Source organism: Eimeria maxima, genomic scaffold (assembly GCF_000499605.1).
Source record: "Eimeria maxima Weybridge genomic scaffold, Emw_scaff137, whole genome shotgun sequence".
NCBI lineage: Eukaryota > Apicomplexa > Conoidasida > Eucoccidiorida > Eimeriidae > Eimeria > Eimeria maxima.
The window spans coordinates 1,423-16,836 of record NW_013564348.1 but is presented as its reverse complement, the minus strand read 5'-3'; the positions used below and the strand labels follow the sequence as shown (position 1 = coordinate 16,836).

General features: G+C 51.6%; 3 protein-coding genes across 3 annotated transcripts; 1 reads left to right on the top strand and 2 right to left on the bottom strand.

Annotated features, from left to right (window-relative positions):
- Positions 1 to 11: 11 nt before the first annotated feature.
- Positions 12 to 3,071, top strand: EMWEY_00016730 (hypothetical protein; the record flags this gene model as incomplete). Its single annotated transcript, XM_013479781.1, has 5 exons — positions 12 to 33; positions 353 to 466; positions 818 to 924; positions 1,194 to 1,301; positions 1,863 to 3,071. The coding sequence occupies 5 exons, from the start codon at positions 12 to 14 to the stop codon at positions 3,069 to 3,071; spliced, it is 1,560 nt and encodes a 519-aa protein (XP_013335235.1).
- Positions 3,072 to 4,031: 960 nt separating this feature from the next.
- Positions 4,032 to 10,282, bottom strand: EMWEY_00016720 (rhoptry protein, putative; the record flags this gene model as incomplete). Its single annotated transcript, XM_013479780.1, has 11 exons — positions 4,032 to 4,855; positions 5,025 to 5,037; positions 5,484 to 5,564; positions 5,723 to 5,830; positions 6,125 to 6,169; positions 6,351 to 6,419; positions 7,373 to 7,776; positions 7,985 to 8,242; positions 8,621 to 8,764; positions 9,219 to 9,387; positions 9,923 to 10,282. 11 exons carry the CDS (start codon positions 10,280 to 10,282, stop codon positions 4,032 to 4,034), a joined length of 2,475 nt encoding a protein of 824 aa, XP_013335234.1.
- Positions 10,283 to 13,605: 3,323 nt separating this feature from the next.
- EMWEY_00016710 (hypothetical protein, conserved) lies at positions 13,606 to 15,048 on the bottom strand (the record flags this gene model as incomplete). The annotated part of the gene is made up of 3 exons (XM_013479779.1): positions 13,606 to 13,653; positions 14,023 to 14,139; positions 14,356 to 15,048. The coding sequence occupies 3 exons, from the start codon at positions 15,046 to 15,048 to the stop codon at positions 13,606 to 13,608; spliced, it is 858 nt and encodes a 285-aa protein (XP_013335233.1).
- Between the last annotated feature and the right edge of the window lie 366 nt (positions 15,049 to 15,414).

The window sequence follows — 15,414 nt, the reverse complement described above, 5'->3', positions numbered from 1 at the left end:
CGAGACAAGAAATGGTCTTCGAGGTTTCCAGTGGTACGCCATTTGTAGTCGTCTCCCCAACCTGGTCGTCTGATGGTGCATGCATAGAGTGTTGCGTCTTCTCTGTCGACTACTCTCGCTGCAGCAGCTGCAGCAGCCCAATTCCAGTCCGTAGAAAGCGAAAGGACGAAGAAACGAACCGCTTTCTCAACAAAGCTTTCAGCGCTCGCCTCCACTGAATGCGTCTGGCGGCACACGGCATTGCAGGAGAGGAATCGTACTTGCCCACACCCTCCGCCACAAATAATATTAACAATAATTTAAGGACAGCGCTCTGCATCTGCCCGCTGCTGCTGCTGCTGCTGCGCTGCAGGACAAGGAAGAAGTGGTTGCGGGCCACCTTGCGGCAGAGAGTACGTTCATGAACCACAAGGTCTTCGACCCTCAAACCCAGCGCGTCGTTCTCATCCGCTCGCATGCCACTCAGGTAACGAATTGAGCAGTCCATACACCACTACACTCCGCTCTCGCATACCACCAACCTACCTGCCGATGAACACTAACGCAAGTATGCATGCATTTACATCTATATATTTTGTATACTGTTGTTCGTATTGAATGCGTTAAATAGGCCAGTTCACCCTGATGCGTATACATGAATCGTATAATCGTCTACAGCTGAGGTCACCAGCTGCGTGTTGCACCTAAAGAAATGGTTTCATGGGCTAGCTAGACTATATGTATGGCGACATAGGAATGATGTGGATATAAAGACTCCTAAATAAGTGAAACGAACACTATTAATGCATCTTACTGCTTGCCTGATTAACTTTCCAAGAACGATTTGAGGCACGCGCTCAAAGAAAAGGGAACGCGAAAGTCCACAGAGTAGTCTTTGCCAAACCGAGCATCCGTTATGCCACGTCTTACACTTCATTTCTCACGGTAACCTGTGGGCTGGAGAACGCCGCTCTTTTGGGTTTTTAGGCGTGCCCAGGAACTCGCCGGTCCGGGAGCACGTGCAGGCCTGTACACACAAGTGCATGTGTGCACGCGCATACGTGCACACATGCACACATCCATTTGCGCGTATGCACACATCTGCTGTATGTGCACAACCTAATGTTCAGTATACGCTCACACGTGCATATATGCGAGTGCATCACTTCATGCATGCAAACAGGTGGATGCATACACTGTGAGTGGTTTTGCAGGGGCAAAGCAGTGACATTGACGCCTCCTGTGAAGAGGCAGACGAGAGGGCCATCGCCATTGCCAACGGCGTCCTCGACCCCAGGACTGGCGCCCCCCGCAACACAGCTGTGAGCAGCAACACCAGAACCTGCTGCCGTTGCAACAGCATCAGGCAGCAGGGGCACGTGTGCGACAAGTAAACGGGGGGTTGCCGTTGCAACAGTTGTCGCGTAGTCTGCTAGTTGCCACTGAAAAGCAAAAACCGCCTGAATCAACCACTCAGCCATAGATGCATGCATGCGTGCGCTTGCGCATGCATTGATTCATAGTTGCACGCATTGCTGAGTGCTTGCACAGTTGCTGTTCCAGCTTCACGCCAATATATCTTTGGGGTTATCTACGTGTATAGGTTTTGCGGTGAATTTCTTGCTTCAAGTATAAAATCTTACATCTAGTATACGCTTATGCAATTCATATTAAGTATGAATTGCATAGGTGCATACTAGATATAAGATATTTGAAGCAAGAAATTCACCGCAAAACCTATACACGTAGATATACCCAAATATATATTCTACATGACGTCTAATATATACAGCAAAAGTATTTGTACATATGCGTATATACATATACAAATGTTCAAATATACATATTATATATCCACATGTATGTTCATGTTTGCGGTGCAGCTTTCTCCTGCGGAATGTGCGTTGATTCGGGACTTCCAAGAAAAGGCCTTTTGGGGGTTGGAGGCAAAGCAGCTGAGGGCTGAAGCTGCGTCTAAAATTGAAGAGACACGAAAGAAGATGGTAGGGGAAGTGGCATCAAAGGAGATGCAAGAGACTATCTCCTCAAACGCCAAGGGGACAGAGACTCACAAGACAGAGCGGCACACCCCAAAAGCCACAGGAGTCACCGTCCGCATAGCTACGCGTGCTCCTGCTGCAGTCGCAGCGGCTAGTCCTGCTGCTGCTGCTCCCACGCAGCGGGATGAGGCTAACTACCAAGCAGTAGGTCCTCCTGCTGATGTTGTTAATGCGTTTGACGCCTTCGTTGCTCCTGGTACAGTTTCCAGGAGCAGGAAAGAGCAAGAAACAGCAGCAGTTGTAGCATCTCATGAAAACCTCAAGACGGCCAAACGATTGCTGCACAGCATGAAGGACCAGGGCTTTAAGCTTAGTGGGGTTGCAGGCGCGTTTAGTGCAGCAACAATGGCTGCAGCGCCAGCAGCAGCAACATCAGAAGCAGCGCCAGAAGCAGCAGCAACACCACAGGCACGAGAGCCACGCTGTGGAGACATCACAGGCTCGGCAAACGAAGCTGGGGGCAGCACTCAGCAGCGTCAAAGCAGCAGCAGCCTGTTGCAGTTTGCGTCAACAATCAAAGACCTGCAGGCAAAGGTGCTCCTCAAGGGCCCCCCAGCAGTAGTTGGACGCAGAGAAGTCGTCATCAAGACCCGCTTTGCTCATCGCACGAAACTCATTTCTGCTGCCGAAAGATCCTCTCCTCCGTTCACCTCCCTCAACTCCGCTGCAGCAACAGCATCAACAGCAGCCATACCAGATACCACAGAAGCCGCCGCCACCACAGCAACTGCACAGCCAGCGGCAGGGGCTGCTGCTGCAGAGAAAGGGGGAACCAGTGAAACAGCAGCAGCAGAAGCAGCGGTAGAAGCCCCAGTCGATAGCGTTTGCTTGAATAATGCTGTTAGTGATTTGCCTGCCGTGAGCAGAGAAACAGGATCTTGGGGTGTATGTACAGCTGAAGGGCCTCCGCTGAAGCGGCGGTCGTCTGCCGCCTTTGTTAAGGCCGACGACACAGAAGCGATAACAGCCTTTTCAAGCTTTGTCTTCGTTCCTGGAGACAAGCTGCTGAGACCTACAATTGCGAAACCATGAGCTCCTGTTCAGCGAGACTTTAAGGTTTAGGGTATTGTGTTAGGGTTTTGCTGAACGTGTTTGATTCTTGAGGCGCTTTGCCTACAGCAGTAGTCCCTAGTGCCCCCTATAGACCTCCAGGCGTTTCTAAGGCGTTCTCTACACTCCCCCATATGCAGCGCGACCCATAAGAGCTGCAGCATTAGCTCTTATGTGAGGTATCTGTTGGGGGGATGCTTGCACTGTGCCGCTACCCTTCCTGTGTCTGTATCTCGGCTAGTCTGTCTCGAACCTCTCTGTGTTGGCAAAGGCCTCGCCCTTCCGATGATGACCCATCTAAAGCTCTTCTCTTGGTAGACCTCCAGATATGATAGCCCTGGCTTGCTGCTGCTGGCCGGGTAACTCTGGTGCTCCATGGGGCTGGGATGTTAGTAGTGGAAGCAGTATTTGAAGTTGCTGCCCCGGAAGTTGCTGTAACCATGAAAACGACTTATCATCTTTTGGCATTTTAACACGAGTCATGAAAACCGAATATATTCGGTTAGCGTCTCAAAAAAAAAAGACAAAATCAACTAAATATTTTTCAGGTGCCATTTCAAGACCCTTTCTGCCTCGAGGGTCTCAGGCGGCTAGCAGTACGTAGGACCAAACGCAGCTGTAGCACACTTCGCTTCTCACAATTGTATACTGTAGCATCAGCATCAGCGGCACCAGCAGGGATAGCAACTCAACTGACTCCTTTGGTGCACCATGCAACCTTGGAGGTCACAAGAGTTATCGCAGGATAACTCGCCACAAAAGCAGATGCTCGCTGCTTCTACAAGTGCAGCTGTCGCTTTTGCTGCTTTTTCTGCAGTTGCAACTACTGTATCGTTATTGCCGTTCTCTTTCAGGTGTGCTTGTTGCTGATTTTGCTGCTGCTGCAATTCAGGGTGGCGGACATAAAACTAATATGGAGCTATTTGCAACAAGCTAGAGACGCTATTGTGTAGGTGTGGCTACTATCGCTGCTCTTGCAGAACTCCTCCGGTGGTGGGCCGTCTTTGAAAGTTGGACGGCATTCCGAAGGGGGACGCCACCGAGTTCATGTTTTGTCAGTGAGACAAGGAGTTGTTGCAGTTGTTGTTGCTTTTTCTTCTTTTCTGCTTCTTGGAGCGCCTGTCTTTGGGCTTCTGCCTTTAGTCGTTCCTGCTCCTCTTGTTGTCTCCTTTGTGCTTTCTCTCTCTGTGCCTCTCGTGCTTTGGCCTCTTCTTCCTCTCTCTTCTGCTGCTCGGCTATTAGTTTCTTTCTCTTCTCCTCTCTTTTGCGAGCCTCGTTTGCTGCTTTTTCCTTCTCGAGTTCCTCATGCCGTCTTCGTTCCATCTCCCGTCGCTGCGCCTCTGCCTGGGCTTGCGCTTGCGCTCGAGCCTCTGCTTGCGCCTTGCGGGCCGCCTCTTTGGCTGCTTCTGCTGCTTCTTTTTCTGCCTTTTCTCTTGCTTTCTGTTCTTCTTCTTCGGCAGCCTTCTTGCGCGCTGCTGCTTCTTCTTGCCGCCGCGCCTCTGCCTCTCGCTCCCGCTGTTCCTTCTCTTCCTGCTGTTTTTTCAGTTCTGCAGCAGCGCGGCGGGCAGCCTCCAGCCGCCGCTGCAGCTCCTCCGCCTCCTCCCGCCTCAGCCGTGCCTCCTCTGCAGCACGCCTCTGCGCCTCTTCTGCTCGCTGTCGTTGCTCGCGAGCAGCCAGTAGCTGCTGCAAGTGCTCCGTAGCCCCTGGAACCGCCTCAGGGTGTACAAACACTTCTGTCGATCCACGTTTTATCTCCCACCACGGGCCTTCGAGCATCATTCAACAACACAGGGAAGGCAGCAGCCACGCATACAGATTTACAACAACACACAAACAATGTACCAGTGCACGAGGACGCAGCAGCAACATAGAACACCACAAAAATACAAAACCCAACAACGCATACCACAACACAGCTCTAGAGAAAACCATTACCGTTCCCTGCTGCCTGAAGTAGCAGCGGCAACGAAGAACCGACTTAACTAAGGCTGCAGCAGCAAGATATCTCACACACCTCTTGAGAATATTCCATCCAAAAGTTGGGTGAATCTATACTCAGCTCGCAAGACGCGGATGTGCGTCGGTGGCTCGACCCCGTGGAAAGGGTTGCGGCTAAGCAGGCCAGTGACCGCCGAATTGTTCTTTTGCAGCGCACAGTGTACACACATCTCAACCATACATCGAATGGATTCTTCTGGCGACACCACATATTAGACCGACCGAAACAAACGCATCAACAAGACTAGCCCCAAGGCTGTTGCACGGCGTTGCTCTGCTGCAAGACTCAGCAGCAGGTAGCGGTTGCTGCTGTGCCTCTGTTACCCCTGCAGCTGCCACTGGTTCTGCTGCTGTTGGCGGAGAAAACATAGGCAAGCGTTACGGTGAGCTTCTTACTTTTAGCAGAGCCGCGAGGAACTGGGGAAACCATCTGTGTCGCGACGCGACAGCTTTTGGATCTTCAAATGCGGCGAGATGCTGCAAACAAGGAGACAGCAGACCCGTCGTGAGCACGCAATAGCTACAACACACGCAGCATGCCGTCTCCGCAGGCAAGAGCACTAATAGATCTTCCTGTTTCGTGCCTCGACATGAGCGCCACTGCGCTGCCTTGTGCTGTGCTGGCGGCTGCTGACCATTTGCCAGTCGAGACGGTGGTGATATGGGCCTAAGAAGCACGGCGCGCGATCGAGTGAAGTCGGCTTGCACTTGAATTCATAATTTTTCCACTCTGTGTCGGCATTCTGAACCCCCCACCCATAATAAACAGAGATAGCGCCATGCATGCAGCGCATGCATGCAGAATGAGAAGCACGAACATCTCAGCAAGCATAGCGGGCAGACCCTCGCTCTCTAGCGCAAGAGAGGCAGGGAATACATTCACGGGAGCCCTCTGGCACCATCATCCAATACATAACAATGCTTGCTGTTGACCAAACAAAGCCAGCAGGTTTTTGTTTGTTGATCCCGAAGTAATAAGCAATTCGAGGAAGAGGACTTTGAGAGAGGACTTATGTTTGAACCTTTCACTAACTCACCACTTCTGCAGCGTCAGTGCCCTGAACAATCAACTCATACCGCGCCTGCAGCGAGCAGCAACGAACGGAACAGCATAAACGCAACAGCAGCTGCAGATGCAGCAGCATTGAGGACAGAACCTGCATGCTTCTGCGGTTGAGAACGTGTTTGAAGCTGGGTGCGTCTACTGTATGTCTTCTGTCTGCTTGGTCTCATGCTCTTTTTCTTTATTCTGCTCATCCTCACCCTTTGGACTTGGCCTGGAACGCCATACGTGTTCAGAACTTGGAATGGCTCGAAGTGGGCTACAGGAATCTGCAGGGACAGAGCCACACAAGCTGGCAGCCCGGTCGCATAATGGCATGCTAACGTTACAATGTTGAGCTGATGGTACATCGATATACGGAAAATGTGATGCACGCAACTACTTCGTCTTTCATCCCTCCGTCTCTACTTTAGGCAGGGAGACAGCCGCTACCCTCTCTTGATTTGTCGGCATGTCGCTCTTATGTCCTTGCTTGGGATGTTTTATCATTTAAACGGGTGTATGGCCAAATCCACAATCAGCTGAGGAAGAGACTTTGTGCAGCCTGTGTATCTCTCATGTTTTTCGTGTTCACTGCTTCTCTGGGGGAGCGTCTACTTGCTGGGATATCTCTGTCCCGCTGCCCTTATGCACCGTTGCTTAAAAGGAAAATACCACCTCTTCACGAACTCCTCCTACCCACATTAGTGCCTATCTCCCCCTCCAACTATCTGTCGTTTTTCCTCCGTTTGTCTCTCTGTCTGTTTGCCTGCCTGATTTTGTGAAGGGCGGGCATAAAGATGGCCTCGGGAGGCGGTACTGCAGATGTTCCTGTCCGTGAGATGCTCAGTTAGCATTGCCTCTGCTGTGCTTAAGTTTTGTCTCCATTTCCCATTGCTGATTCGCGCTCATACCTCCCTGTCATTTGTGCTCATGACTCGCTCATAAAACCCTCTTTTGTGTGTGCTATTATATACATCAGCACCCTGTCTCCTCACTAAGCCTCCCTCAACACCGGATTTGCTGGTTAGGGCCACTGGCTATCTTTGCTGTACCTGTGGCTGCTGCCTACTTGTTGGGGGGAAAGGAGGTTTTGGACGACGGGGATGGACAGGACGATGAAGAGGGTGAGGAGCAGAAACTCGACGTGCAATTTAATGACGAGAGCTGCATTTCTGAGAGTTGAGTAGGAGAATATTATTAGGACGGTTGCTAGACAGGAGGCCAGCCAGATGCTCCAGACCTCGGGGCCGTTAGCGAAGATGCTGCTGAAACTGGACAGTGTAGCTGCAGATAGGACAATTTCTGTGAAGACGAAGGAGGCCTTGGTGCAGGAGACAAAGGCTGAGAAAGCGGACTGCAACAGCACCAAAAAGAACTGACTCAGCACCACCCACACTGCACATGCCTCAGCACGTGACAGCATCCACGCACAGCATAGGACTGCAGCAGCAAGAGTGGCCTCCACTGCTGTTTGCCACCAGCGGTCTCTCAGGTGTCTGATGACCAAGTCCACAGAACCTCGAGGCAGTCGGCAGCGCTTCAGATACCCCACAAAGTCTGGCCAGTAATAGCAGCAGCAAGACCTCCTCCCCTCTCCAGAAGGACTGTTGCCTGCTCCTCCTACCATGTCGAAGCGGTTCTCGCCTGACGACGCAGGTAATCAGCACCAATGCAAACACTCACAAAACCCAAAACTTGAACAACTTACCAACGTCGCAGTAAAAGAAATCTAGGCCATTCAAGGAAACATCCTCTGGGTCATTTAACCTGCGCGTGCTGTTAGTCTGCGCGTTGGCATTTATTGCCGGTGTCAGCTAGGACCCGGCCGGGATTTGGGTTTATGGTTTCTTACTGGCAACGTTGTTAGGCTTATCCAGGAGGGCTTGAGCCTCTTCGTCTAACGACTGTTGCTGCTGTTGCTGCTGCTCTCCAGCATGGAAGTCCAGCGGCCAGCCCTGGTAAAGGGGACACGCCCAGTCCCCTCCTACTCCGCAGGTGAGACTCTCCAGCCGCCCGAGGGTTTTGACAGAGAAGAGACAGGACAAGCAGCAATCGTCAAGGCAGAGGAGAGCAGGAGCGAGGGCCAGCAAGGGAGCAAAGGCGGCGTTGCCTGCCAGCGCGCTGCAGACCCCAAAGGCCATCAAAGACAGCCCACCAATGAGGCGGCAGCGCCTGCTCGGCAGAACCGTTAGAAAGGCGGCAACACAGAATACGAGAAGGCAGCAAACAGCCTCAGCCACAAGCAGTGAGTGGGGCTGGTGGTGCAACACCCAGGCTAGCGGCGATGGTAGAGGTTGCGTTTGGTAATAGTAAGACAAGGCAGAAAGATCCCTCCAAGCGCTGTCTCCTCGCAGCAAACTGAGCCCCGTCCCCAGGTAGAGACGTAGCAGCAGCCAGCGGCAGCCCCAAATGCATACAAAGGGCACAGGCCAGCTGCGCGGAAAACGTGAACTGCTCCAAAAGGGAGAAATCCAAACCCCCAAGAAACCTGTCTCTAAAAGCTGCGAATCCCAGCCGAAGCCACACCACTCCTGCCCAACACTCACAAGCGTCAGGTACAGCATCCACTGCAGTAGCAAGACACTTCCGCTAGCGGCACCGGCTAAGAATACGCCGCCAGAAAGCACCATTCCTACACAGTCGAAGTTCAAAAAAAGTACAAGCAACACGTAGGGTAACAAATAAATATCAAAAACATGCAACATTCAGGGCAGACGTGGGGCAATAGAAGACGCACAAGCAAACAACAGCACCAAATGTAACACACAAACAGCAGCAGCAGACGGGGCATGAAGACAGACGCAACAGCAAATGCATTACCACCACCAACAGCAGCAGCAAGTGCAGTAGCAACGACAGCTGCCAACAGCAACAGAGGCAGCGCATGCATTGGCTGCTGTGAAGAGGCCCCTTGTGCCCAACCCTTCAGAAAGCTGTTAGGGTCGTGCTTGTCTAAGCTCTTCACTTATATGTTTGCTTCTAGCATAGTAGATTATGAATCGTGTCTGTCTACTGGACGCAACTCGCACGACAGTTCCAAAGCTTGCTACTGCATTGTCTGCCCATCTTGGGGGTAAATGCCTCACCAAGCAGTGCCAACGCGTTCAGCCAGAAGTCTGTCGGGGGTACAAAGAGAAAGAGAGAGGGGAACGCTTTCACACGGTCCCAGCCCCGCATATCTCCAAAGGAGGCCTTTGTCTCCTCCACCAAATCCTGTGCAGGCGTCAGGCCTTCAGAACCAATGAGGCCAGCATTCTGCATACACCAACAACCCAAAACGCATACCAGGCGACTTGTGTTTCTGCTGCTATCGTGATCGCCCCAGCTGCTGCGGTTAGTGAGCCGAGGAGTCATGGTTTGGCCACGACAGCTACTAAGCCACATGTGAGCACGAGTATTGCATTTGTTCACACACCCTAAGCCGTATGCGCAAGAACATATAACATAAACCCTCTCCCCTAGACCGTCCTTGCCTGGTTAAATGCGATGAGGAAAGCGAAGAAATAGATCAGAGAGAGGACACGAAGAAATACCTGAATAAATGCGACATAAACATTGCAACCAACAAGTCCAGGGGTTCACCTCCTCCCCGCAAAAGCAAACCCGTATATGCAGACAAGCACTGGCTATGAATGTGTTTGTGGATGCTCTGTATGAGCTATTGCTAGCTACGTGTGGACGTTGAGGGAATTTCCTTCTCATTCGGCGAGTTCATCTAGTAGTAGCATTGGCAAGCCGCCAAAGAGCAGCATGCCAGAAATCGAGTGTGAGGAGTGGTCAGTCTACTGACGATGCGCGTTAGCCAGAAGGTGTTTTTCATTGTCTCGAGGATTTTATCGTCTAGAGGGATCTTTCTGTCTTCCGTGCACGTCCACGATGGGTCTAGGCGCCGTATATATTCCCTCAATCCATGCCCTGGGCCGCCTCTCCCTAGGAGGCGGCCGAGCCCTTGGAGAAGCTGAAGCGCATAACAACTCTCTCTGTCCCTCTTCACTGTCTTTCTCTCCGTCTCTCCTGCAGCCGTAGTCACTACTTGCCGCAGGGGGACTTCCTCCTGAACCGGAGGGCTGGAGAGCCTCCCAGTCCCCTGCGGCGACCCCGGCGTAGCCGCACCCCTCGAAGGGGCTTCTCCGGAATCCACAGACTCCATACCCCCACGCTCGCCTTCTTTACTCTCTGTGACAGCCCCCGCAAGCCTTGAAGGCAGCGCGTTTTGCGCACAGGGAGGGCTCTGGCTGCGGTGTCTAGGCAGGCACTACCGATTTCCTGTGCTCATCCGCAAGTCGAGCTAATGCCGGTGGACTTTTTTCAAGAGAAACAACCAATTGAATTAAATAAAAAGAAAAGATATGCATGTTTAACGACGGAGGAAGGCCACGAGAGTCATCTTGCAGTGAAGAGACTTTTCTAGGCCCAGCCAGACCACCGGTCGCTGCTGTGCCGAGCGGTCCGAGTCCGGGGTCCAGCACGGCTCTGAAGCTTTACCTCGAAATTATTCCTAATCCCCATTAAACTGAAATACTGAATTTTAGATATATGTTCCCGATTTTTTGCCTGTTCATCCCGTCAGCAGCCTTCAAACCCAGCATGCTCATTCACTGTAAGCCACCCTGAACCGCTGCAGCCGCACCTCTCAGCGGCACATCCTTGAGAAGCAATCGATGCTTGTCTGTGGCTTTTTATTCGAACAAAATATAAAATCACAATTAAAAACTTTTGTAAATTGAATGTTTTAAATTCGTTTGTTCGTTGATGGGCTATTTCACCTCTCTTCCACTCTGGAGCGGCCCGGCGCCGCCGACTGTGTTTCACAACACCTTCCGCTTCATTTTGTGTTTTCTTCATTCTGCTTAGCACACTTAAAAGGTCTTAATGAACTACATATCCTCCAAGTGGCATCTGTCTCAACTGCAAACTCAGCGGATGCACACAGTTGCGCCTTTTCAGTACCAGCGTGCTCTGTTCATATGAACAGAGGAGAAACAAATTGTCAATTCCATCATGTTACAGATGCAGCTAGAAAGTCCCAATCAACTAATTGAACTATGCGGTGTTCTAAATATGCCTCACCGACAGAAAACCACAATTCCGTGAACCGCCCTGCTGCAAACACAAGGTCCAAGCTGCCGCTCAACCCCTAACAACTGCAGAAAAACACAAACCCTAAACATTCGACGCCGGACCTAAATTCTAGATGTAAGGACAGGTAGGGATTGCGACCAAGCTGTCTCTCCATCTGCAGTTGCTGCTGTCCTCAAACCCTGGCAGCCACATGCCGTATTGTAGAGAAATTATTTCTAGAAAACGGCAGATGAGAAAACTGCGCACAAGGTTACATCTATAAATAATACTTCAGGTGTATCTACGTGACATATTTTTAGCTGCACATTTAAATAATATTTGCTGCATATTATACAAGTCATGTTACATTTGCCTCAAATGGCAGTTTGTCCTCATAAAGCCGTCCGGAAAATGTCCATACCTGCACTAGCCTGCAACTCCAACATATATATCTTGTAGAAGCGAATATACCCTGAAAATAAACGTTTTAAAATATGATTTATATTTCTGCCTATATTAATATTTATAATTATACTATATTTAGATCGACGCTTCAGTGTGGGCTCTCCACCGGGGTGCTCCGTCGCTAAGAATAGGAGAAGCTACAAGCCGTCGCTGTTTCTTTGCCTTTGTCTGCCACGCTGTCTCCCCACTCTTCCCTGCTGCAGTGTATATACTGTCGTTGGAGGTTTCAGTAAGAGAGAATACAACAACAGCACCAAGGCGCACATCATTCTTATAACATCGACCTTATGACTACTCTTATGGAAGACAAGTAATCCAATAAAATTAGACCTGATTCTTCTTGTCAAAGAAGGCGTATACGATCAACTTATTATTTTCAAGCACACAAAATTGAACAGCAGATGCTGCCAATGGAGTACACTAGTACTGCCTGCCAGCGTTTCCTTCCTTTCCCCCCGTTGATGTCTGTAGCCTCCCCTGGTCTCCATATCCGCTCTTCGTACCTTCCTCTATCTGTCTACCTTCGCCTGTTGCTCCCGCCACCCCGAGTCAAAATGGGGAGGCATCAGCCAGTGAATAAAGACACACTACCGCAGCCCCTTGCTCCCCTGGCCAAAGTGCCCCCAGCCACTGCACCCGCATCAAGCTGCCCCTCGAGCTGCCCGCGACTGCCGAGGATCCCCATAACCCCACTATGGGCCCTACTATCGGCAATGACTGAGCTACGACCGAGCGGCAGCAAATCTACTCCTGTCACGCGGCTGTTGCATTCCCTTGTACGCGCTGTAAACACCCAGGATAATAGAGCCAGAAGTTATCTCTTTAACTTCTCAAGACCTAAGAAAAAGTAGCCTATAGCCGTCTGATATGACAGTTCTCTACAGAAAATTGGTTTTAGGGGTGTCTGAAGATGCAGCTGCTCAAATTGCACAATCACACATTAATTAGTTTCATATTTCGAATTGTTATTAATCAATGACTTAAATCGCAATTTGAATTCACGCACATCTTTGAAACACCGACCATCGTTACAGCATAAGAACTCATGTAGGCAGATGGATCTACAGACTTATCTTTATATCTTTATCTGTGACGCGCCGAGACACTCAATGGGACTAGAATGCAGCAGCATATGCTCTAGTAAAGCCTTCTTTTCTGATAGTGATCTGCTGCAAGGGGCACGCGCCGCTCTCTACACCAGCGGGGGCTGCGCCATCCACAATACTGAAGAAACAGTGGGGTGAACAGACGGCTGCTGATATGCTAATCGCGAACGCGTTCAAGTTCGGTGATCTGGTGCAAAAGGAGCAATATAATAAACGCCAAGATGCCGGGAAAGACAAACGTATGAGGGGATATGACGATGGATGCTTAAAAGGAATATAAAAGAGACGAGATATAGACATACACTTGGCACAGAAAGTCTGCCTCTGCTCCCCTGCGTACCGACACATCCCCATGGGGCTGCCCCGGGAGGAGACAGCAGAAAGAAAGCCTCTTGAGCATTAGAGGAGACAGATGGTCAGCAGCACGGGGATGGGGGGGGGAGCAAGCAGCGAAAACCGCCAGCAGATAACGGAGACAACAGCACTAGGGGCCAAGAGGCAGCAGCAAAAAGCAAAGTGTGGCAGAGAGCCGCCTGAAATCTCGAACGACCAATAATATACAGACGTACAAGGACCTAAACAGGCATTAAACAAGCCCCACAAGTTAATACAGGCAACAGAAGCTAGCAACGGGACGAAGGACGGGGAGACACACAGACGAAAGAGACAGTTACAGACGCAGCTCGACGTGTTCGCCTCAACAATCGAGACACAGAGAAAACGACACGACTCTCGCCTTTTTCGTGCCCTTGTCTTGTTTCCACAAAATCGCTGCTGTCGATGCTGCTGCAGCTACTGCAGCAGTGCTGCTTGTTCCCGCTGCTGCTGCTGCAACCCTCGCCTACATGTCTATGAGACTCTGGGCTATGGCTGCCTGCAGCACTGCCTCCTGAAGTCCCGGAAACAAGCATAAGCACATAAACAAAGTAATGCAACGGCGCAAATGGAGAAGAAAGACAGGGGTGGGCTGGAATAGACAGATACAGAGAGGCGGGTGAGCGTGAGAAATCTGAGCTCACAGACGGAATACAAAAGGAGATCGTTAGAAAGAGACAGGCGGACAGCCACATGATATGCACGGATTGCAGCAAAAGCAACGGGGAGAGCAGCATCGGCAAAGGGAAGTGCAGCAGCACAAACAGATAGAGACAGAAAAAACAAGGGAAACGAGAGCAAAGAGCATGTGACAAAAGAGAATATAACAAGCACAAAGAAGGCAACGCAGCCCCAAGATATAACCGGACACTACTCATCTTACGTCGGAGTCGACTTGAATTCCTGCTGCTGCTGCTGCTGCTGCCGCTGCCGCTGCTGCTGCTGCCGCTGCCGCAGCGTCCGATGAACCCGCACCCGCAGGTGGAGAATGATCCCCCACCTGCAACAGCAAGACCGGCAACGACAGCATCTGTAGATGAGGCAGCAACAGAAGCCAGAACAGCAGCTCAGCAGCACAAGCGGCTGCCAGAAGAGCAAACCCAGCCACAGTTACAACTAAAGCACGGTTACCATATGCGCGACAGCAGCAGTCACCGCACAATCGAGCAGCAGCAACAGTGGTAATAGTAGTGGCACAGGAGCACTTTCTGCTTACGCCAAGAGGGTCTGTGTCGACTGGAATGACTTCATAAGGTGGATTTGGGCTTTGGCTTCGGTCTGTGCGGCGGCTCAGCTGCTGCTGCTGCTGCTGCAGCTGCTGCTGCCGCAGCTGCTGCTGCTGCAGCAGCGTGTGGCTTCCGCTGAACTCCATGGCTGCTGCTCCTCCGCCGTGTCCATGCAGCAAACCACGTGCTGCTGCAGCCACCCCACGGAAACCTTCTGACAGCCCCCCAACTGCAGCAGCAGGTCCCACCCCCGGGTGCACCCAAGCTGTGTCTGCCTCTCCCAGCAAGCACTCGCTGTAGGCTTCATCTGGCCTCCTCACATCGTCGATTGAATTCAACTCCTCCTGCAGGCGGCGTGCTGCTGCTTCATTCAAGGCGTCCTCCTCACTTTTGCTGCGGGGTACATCTGCTGCTGATGAAGTGCCCGGTTGCTGGTGCGGCTGCTGCTGCTGCTCAGGCGAGGCGTCATGCACAGGCCGAGCAGCAGGAGATGCACTCAAAGCCGCCGAAGAAGAGTTGCCGCCCACTGGGGAGGGTGCAGCCGTGGGTTCAACAGTCCCACTTGGGTCTGCTGCTGCAGAAGTATCAGCTGCTGCTGTGGCTGCTGCTTCCCTTTCCGCTGCCTCCGCTGCACGCCGCTGTTCCCAAGCCAGCCTGTGCCGGTTGCGGTAGCTCTCATCCATTTTTAAGTGCTGGGGTTAAAATTGCAGCCCTGAGCGTCGTCGCTGCTGCTGTTGCTGCCGCGGCCGCTGCCCCTGCCTTTGGCGTTGCTTCCTCTGCTATAACTGCCGCTGTTTCTGTATTATGGTTTTATGGCGTTACAAGCGGAATAGTACCCGGTGCGCTTGCTGCTGCTTCCCTTGCCGCTTGTCGCGATCCAGCTGCCCCTGTGCGACAGGCGCGGTTCTTCCTGGTGTGGTTGCTGCTGCAATTCCTGCTGCAGTTGCCGCTGCTGCTGCTGCAGGTCGGGCGGAAATCAGCAAATTGAGTTATGAATCTTCTTCTGTTCCTTTTCAGCAAAAATCAGGAGGGTATCTCCTTTGCTGCGC